The 7,500-nt window shown below is 50.0% G+C and overlaps 1 protein-coding gene across 2 annotated transcripts in view; it reads left to right on the top strand.

Annotated features, from left to right (window-relative positions):
• The window catches only part of LOC143029157 (minichromosome maintenance domain-containing protein 2-like), a 134,653-nt gene that overhangs the window by 7,862 nt on the left and 119,291 nt on the right, over positions 1–7,500 (top strand). For both annotated transcript variants that reach the window (XR_012966773.1, XM_076191635.1), the window contains exons 2-3: positions 1–65; positions 5,249–5,482. The exon at positions 1–65 is cut by the window's left edge and continues 35 nt beyond it. Coding sequence is in view for 1 of the 2 variants with exons in the window: in XM_076191635.1 (XP_076047750.1) it covers positions 5,275–5,482 (208 nt within the window). In the remaining variant the exon portion in view is untranslated. The remainder of the gene's footprint in view (positions 66–5,248; positions 5,483–7,500) is intronic.

Raw genomic sequence — 7,500 nt, forward strand, 5'->3', positions numbered from 1 at the left:
TAACGGTCTTGATGTCTCGGGCCAAACAAGTAATTTGAGGAGAGGCTGATGCATAATAACTTCAGGTAAGGGGAATCCTCTGGTAGTTGGGAAACACGTAGAAGGTTTGTTGATGTTTCGTAGTCGAGGAATAACAGAGTGTATACAGAGCGGACTTAGCTTTAGTCTAGTAGTAAATTTGAAGATGTCTGAAATAATTCGGAAAGGAGAAGGCTTGACTTCACGTGGCGATTGCCAATTCACGAGTTCGGTACTTGAAGATTGCTAATGCAATCGAAGAAGTCCAAAGGACTTGTTGAGTCAACGACTAGTAGAGAAATTCTACATAGTATTATAGATGAACCGTGGGCGTTAACTTCTCTGCTTTCAGCTTCTCTCTTGTCTGTTGTCTTGGTCTTTCAGCTTTCTCTTGTCTCTGTTGTCTGTTTTTTCTTTCGTCCGGTCCGCTGTATATAGCCGGGGTAGTAGCTGCTACGTTTCCTGTACACCAACACGTTCGGTAGTTCAAGCAGCAACCAATCATCGGAATCGATTACTGTATTCTTTCCGCATGAACTGAATGCGTTTCGTGTTGCTAATCGTCGTCAGAGAAACAATTTGAGTAGTGCGTAGCAACAAAAAGTCACGTACACACCTTATACAAAAATATGTTGTTGATTAAATACATCATGAATATATACATCCATTAAATGCATCACATCGTTACATACATCATAAATAGTGTAAACATATTTTTTATTCACGTAAGGCGTGACAAAAGTTTAATTATACAATTTTATTCGCGCAAGGCGTGACAGAAGTCTAATGATACAATTTCATTCACGTAAGGGCGTGACACAGTGTCACATGTCAATGCCAGAAACTAATCAGCATAATCAACCTGATGAAGAACTGGGTTGAGACGCCACCCACAACCATTCCAACAGAAATTTCACTTGCACATCTCACCATACATAAAGCGGCATGGCTACGGCTACACTGTTACAAAGACAACAGTTGAATCCAGAATGCTTTGATGGCAAAATTAAGGCTATTTATACAAACTATCGGCTAAGGCGGTGTATGACTGAGCCAATCACGTGCGATGCGCAAGCCAATCGGGAGCGGAGTATGGTGATAGTCGGCCGGCCGCGGTCACTTACCTATCTGACTAGTGAGGTTGACCCCGCGACTATCTGACCTCATATAAGCAGCAGGAACCTCACAATATTTCCCCTTCCAAAGGGTGTTAACTTGGCCGAGCGAGCGGACGGCCTGCCCTTGAGAGCTGAACGGTGGGTGGGGGAGGGGTCGTTGTGGAGGTATGATGACTTGAGGCGATCTGTCGATACCCAGTCGTCCGCGCCCTTAATTCTGAGGAAGAGGACTTTTTCCTTTCACTGAACGACTTCAAAGGGACCTGAGTAGGGCGGAGTGAGAGGCGACGATCTGGCATCGTTTCTGAAGAAGATGTATTTCGATGAGTGTAGGTCCTTGAGGACGTATTGGCGGTTTGCTGGTTTGTAGGTCTATAGGCAGGGGGTGAAATTTCCGACGATGCGCCTGAGCCGATTGAGGTCCTTGTAAGGTGTCGTGCCGTGGAAAAAATCGCCTGGGATGACGAGAGGGTCGCCGTAAACAATTTCGGTGTGTGAGGCATCGAGACCGTCCTTTGATGAGGCTCACATGGCGAGAAGAGCCCACGGAAGTTGGCTGCAGTATAATGCCTCGATACAACGTGACATCAGGGCGGCTTTCATTGTTCTGTGCAGCAGCTCCACCGTGCCATTGGCATCAGGGTTGTAAGTGGTGATGTGGTGGATGGTGATACTTAGCAGCTGGCACATTGAAGTCCACAGTTGTGAGATGAATGCGGTGCCGCGGTCTGATGTGATGTGGTCAGGTAAACAAAATATGGCGATCCAACCAGCGCAAGAGGAGGCGGGGGTATTGGTCATGGGCATTGCTTCTGGCCAACACGTTGAACGGTCGATTACCGTGAATTGGCAGCGGTGTCCCTCGGAGGTGGCTAGGGGGCTCAAGTGTCCACATGAAAGGGTGTGATAAGTCGTGGATGAGGTTGAAAACATGCTGTCGCATGGTAGTGGGTATCTAGAGGCGGGGGCGTCCGGTGCCGACGTCGCAGAGGATAGTGGTGCCGTTGGGGCAGAGTGCGAAGTTTTCCCAAAGGAGTGGGGTGATGGAGGTCCTGCTGGCTCTCAAGTCCGGATTCTTTCGTTGTTCCGTGGGAAGCTTGGTGTAGTCGAGGCCCACATGCACTGAGCCAATGACGACTTGTGAAAGGGCGTTGGCTACTGGGTTGCTCTTACCGGGGAGGTGGCGTAGGGTGCAGTTAAATTCTGTGATGGCAGAGAGGTGACGGCTCTGCCGCTGGGACCATGCGTCAGATTGACGCATGAAGGCGTGAATCAGGGGCATGTGGTCTGAAGCGTGAAAGACATGCCTTCGAGGAAATGGCTGAAGTAACGGACGACCTGGTGGACTGCCAGAATGTTGAATAATTCTTCTCTGGCCTCGACGAAGCCGATGGGCCAGGGGCGTCCTTGAACGAGTTGCTCCAAGACGGCCACGATGGCATGGTTGGAAGCGTCGGTGGTGAGGATGAGCGGCTTGCTTGGTGAAGGAAATCGAAGAGAGTTGCTGTGGCTAGTTTTTTTTTTTTTTTTTTTTTTTTTTTAGCCTCTTCCTGAAGGGGGCTCCACAGAAGATCCTTAGCTTTACCGGTGAGTGCTGCATAAAGTGGGGTCATGGTGGCAGCTATCCTGGAGAGGAAACGATGGTGATGTACCACCCCCATCACTATGGTGGGGGGTGGGGAAATGCTTGGCGGCAGACACTTGTTCAGGGAGAGGCGAGGCACCGTCGGCCGAGAGGTGGTGCTCCAAGAAGTCCACCTCCTTCGTGGCGAAGGAACACCTGTCGTAGCAGACCACCAGGCCGTTGTGCTGCAGCCGCTCAAGTATAGTGACGTGTTGCAAATTTTCCTCTTTGGAAGCAGAGAAGATAAGGGTGCAGTCGATGTAGCAGCTGTAGAACGGCAAATCGCCCAAGATGCCGTCCACCATCCTTTGGATGTTAGGAAGGGGGTTGTGGTCGGGTTCTGTAGACTCCGCAGGGCCTGAGTGAGCCGTACTTCTTGGTGAAGGTGGGAGGCCCAAGGGTTTGCCGCCTTCTGCCAAATGCCTAGGCGCTCGAGCTCGGCGAGCGTCTGTTTCGTCGCTGCAAGTTTGTCTGGTGACAAACAGCAGAACTTGGAGAACACAGGGCTGTGGGCCTGGGGTCTTTATGCGATGATACACTCCGTGCTTGGCGGATGTCTGCGCTTGTTCCCGAAGGTTTGGCTTAAAGACCTCAGAATAGGCAACTCGAAGGCGCGGGAAATCGTACGTGGCGAACTTGACGCTACAGCTGAGCTCAGCTGGTGCAGTGGCGATTGGTGTAGCGACGAAGGAGAAGTCTAAGAGCCAGCGTCGAGCCATGTCCACCACGACCCTGCAGTATGCTAGGGAGTCCGTGCCGAGGAGCCCCATATCCAAGCGTGGGATGATGAAAATCCACCCGTAGGAACGACCGCCGATCTGGATGCTTAGATGTTTGCGGCCGTGGGTTGGGATCGGTGATCCGTTGGCGGCGTAGAGGCGTACGTTATCAGCCGTGGGGCATGTGGCCTTCCATCTAGATGATGATAACAGGGACAGGGAGGCACCGGTATCGACCAGGAACCGCGTCTTTGTGGAAGGGCACTGTAAGTAAAATAAACGATTAGTGGCCGATGGGATGGCTGCGATTTGCGGCGGCTGGGTAAATAATGTAACGTGTGGGTTTGCTATCGGAGCATACTTAGACGGCCACTCTACAATTTTTTATTTATTATGTATTTGTTTATGCATTATCAGTATGTATATTTTTTGAGAATGTGCATGGAGGTCTATACTTGTAAGCGTTGGTTCCGAAGCGTGCGTTGGTCTGCGATGCCGTGGTGCTGCTGCTGTGAACGAGACCTCGGGGCTGGCCGCTGGGAGGTTGGAGGTGTCTGCCGGCGCCGGTATCTACCGCTTGTAGCTGTGGCGGTGGCCAGTCCATTGTCATTGAGGACTGGTGGTGGATCTGCAGGCACGGCATGGATATATTGGGAGGCGGCGTTCTGGGTGTCAACCAGGCTATCTCCGAGTTCTTGGAGCTGGTCGTCGTCCGTGAACTCCGCGTAGGGCATCCTGGAGCGGATACCTTCAGAGAACCGTTACAACACCAGGACTCGAAGCATGTCGATGGTCTTGTGGCTGTCGTTGTCTGCGGAGGAGATGCGGGTTAGTGCCCCCATCTCCAGGAGGGCGTCTGAAAGGCATTAGTCACCGAAGGGTTGTTTCGCCAACCGCAGGATCCTTTTCGCCCTTGAGGCGGCAGAGAGGGTGAACCGCCGCGTGAAGAATACCTTCAATTCCCCATATTTGATGGGTTCCCTGCCTTTTGAGTCTAGCCACTCGGCGATGAGTTCGAAGGTCTCGTCAGGGATGGCGGCGAGGACGTAATTTGCTTGCGACGTCTCTTGCCTGACTTTCTTCAATCTGAACTGGACCTCCAGGGTTGAAGGTGGAAAGCTAGATCTGGGCTGCGCCAAGGTGGTGGCCCTCAGGGGTGCTGGGGTTAATGGGCAACGATATCTCCACTGCGTCGGTAGCGGCGGTGGTGGCGGCGTCGTTGGAAGAAAGCCTTAGCGACGGCGGTGGCGGTGTCGTTGATGGGGTCACCAATGTAGCGGCATGGCTACAGGTACGGTGTTTCAAGGCAGCATTTGAACCCAGAATGTTTTATTGGCAAAATTGCAGGCTTTTTATACAAACCATTTGTTTTTGGCGAAGTGCGACTGAGCCAATCACATGCGGGGCGCGAGCCAATCAGAAGTGGGGTATAGTAGCAGTCGGCTGGCCGTGGTCACTTATCTACCTGCCTAGTGAGGTCGACCCCGCGAGTAATTATTTGATCTCATGTAGGCGACAGGAACCTCACACACCAAAACTTCAAGACAAGACAAGACACTCCCTACACTCTGTGCCATTGACACAACCTTACCAAGCCAGATAAAGCCACAATGGTGAAGTAGGCTACAGAGGCTACATCACCCCTCGGTGAATAGCCCGGTGGTTTTCCAGTGAGAACACCATCCCTATGTTTAATAATCCACGAAACCACCCCACACTGTGTCCACACAGCCTATAGATAATAGAGACAAACCATCTCACGTTCACAGAAGAACCATCCTGAACCTCTGCCACAATGGAACTCGACGACAAGACCAGTATAGACTTTCTGCAGGCTGGTCGAAAATGGCTCGAGGTGAGTGGGCAATCTGGTCGAATCAGGAAATGCGTCGTGGAGTACAGTCAACAAACGATGAAAGATGCAAGGCTGGAGAAGGCAGGACCGAAGCCCATGTTTATGTGGGTTCTGGAAATCGATTTGCCAAAGCTGCTCGATATCCATTGTAAGTTGTCCTCATATATTATTTATGTTATACTGTACTAAAAAACACATACCAATAGCTCTCCCTGTTGGGTAAATACAAAATTCTTAAAAATTCTAGTATTTGAAACAAAAACACATTTTGGAAGTATACTATATTAAGATATAAGAAAATGCATATGGTGTAGGGCTGGATAGTGTAATGGTGCCGCGCTCAACCGCTAATTTAGCGATATGAGTTGGAGTCCCCTCCCAGAGCTGAAAAATATCACTGCACTGTAAGCTGGTACTTCAACTTCGGTGGGCAAGGAGTTATATGTGAGTGTGTAAGGCCACAGCATTACACAAAGATTGAGCCATTTACTCGTATGACCTCTGAGATCTCTTCCAGAAGGGTAATAGCTGTCAAACACGAGACCAACACGCGTCCCAAGATCATGGCAAATCACACACACACACACACACACACACACACACACACACACACACACACACACACACACACACACACACACACACACACACACACACACACCACGAGCTCTATCGGTCGACGCTTTGTTGGAACACATTATTAGTACGGCAGACAATCTTAGGGCCAAATACCCCGGTGCTAGGCTGGTCCTATGTGGTATTCAAGAACATCTACATATATCACAACACGTCAACTTCCCCACACATGGCACCAACACGCTTGACCTCATTCTTAATGACATGAGTAAACTGTACCTCCTCCCGCAACCCCTCCCCCCAGTTGGTCGGTCCGCCCACTCGCCCATCCTGTGGTCTCCGTACGGCACGACTTCGTTGGCACACAGTACCGCCACCCGCTTTCACAGGCCCATGCCCGACTCATACTTGCGTGAATTTGGACAATGGATTACTCAACATCCATGGACAGCTGTGCTCGCAGTGGAGGGAGTTCAGGAGAAGTGGGACGCCTATATCAATATAATTACGCAGGCCTTCCATCGTCATTTCCCTTTGAAGCAAACGCGGACACATTCAGCCGATGCCCCATGACTCACTCCCAGGATTAAGAGACTGATTCAACAGAGTGCTAAAGCTTTTTACATGAACATAAACCTTTTTAGACAACTCCGGAACAAAGTCATAAGGGAAATAAAAAGAGCAAAGAAAATGTACTACCCCAACAAGATCAAGCACTTACAGCAGAACAGCAGCCTGTGGTTTAACAGGGTCAAAACCTTGTGTGGTGTGAGGCAGGCATCTGACATCCCCCTCCTGTCACAGTTTCCACCAGCCCTTGCGGCTGAGCAATTAAATGACCATTTCGCCTCCCTCTGTCAAACGCTGACCGGTATTGACCTCTCTCTCATCCCTGCCTTCCTCCCCTCCCCTTCTCCCCACACAGTACACATTTTTCAGGTTGCCAGAAAGCTCGCTAGTATCAAATCGAAGCGGACATCTACACCCGTAGACTTACCTATCAAACTTTATCGTGAATTTGCTCGCGAACTTGCCCTCCCGATCTGTTCAATAATCAATAACTCACTTAAGCAGAGCAAATCCCACGGATTGGAAGACACGCTTCATTACTCCCATCCCCAAATCTTCCAATTTACAATCCTTTAGTGATCTCAGACCCATTACTATCACTCCCATTCCTAGTCTTATTTGTGAGGATTTTGTCTCCGAGTGGGCATACTCCAAAGTCAGCAAATTCATTAATTCCCAGCAGTTTGGTATCGTGAAAACACCCTCCACCACTCACTATCTTATCAGCTTCCTTGACTTTATCTATAAAAACTTCGAGCAGCGCAAGACTTCACTTGTAATGGTGTTCATTGACTTCAAGAAAGCCTTCGATCTTGTAGATCATCACCAAAGCCATCCACCTTGGCCTTCCTCCCTCTTTGGTGGCTTGGCTATCTGACCTCCTGACGGACTGTTGTCAAGCTGTCAGATATCAGGGACACGCCTCTGCAGTCCAGCATCTCTCCTGTGGGGTACCACAGGGAACAAGAATGGGGCCACTGTGTTTCCTGATACTCATCAACGATGCCCTAGGAGACACAC

Source organism: Oratosquilla oratoria, chromosome 10 (assembly GCF_046742065.1).
Source record: "Oratosquilla oratoria isolate Oo_2021 chromosome 10, ASM4674206v1, whole genome shotgun sequence".
Classification (NCBI taxonomy): Eukaryota; Metazoa; Arthropoda; class Malacostraca; order Stomatopoda; family Squillidae; genus Oratosquilla; species Oratosquilla oratoria.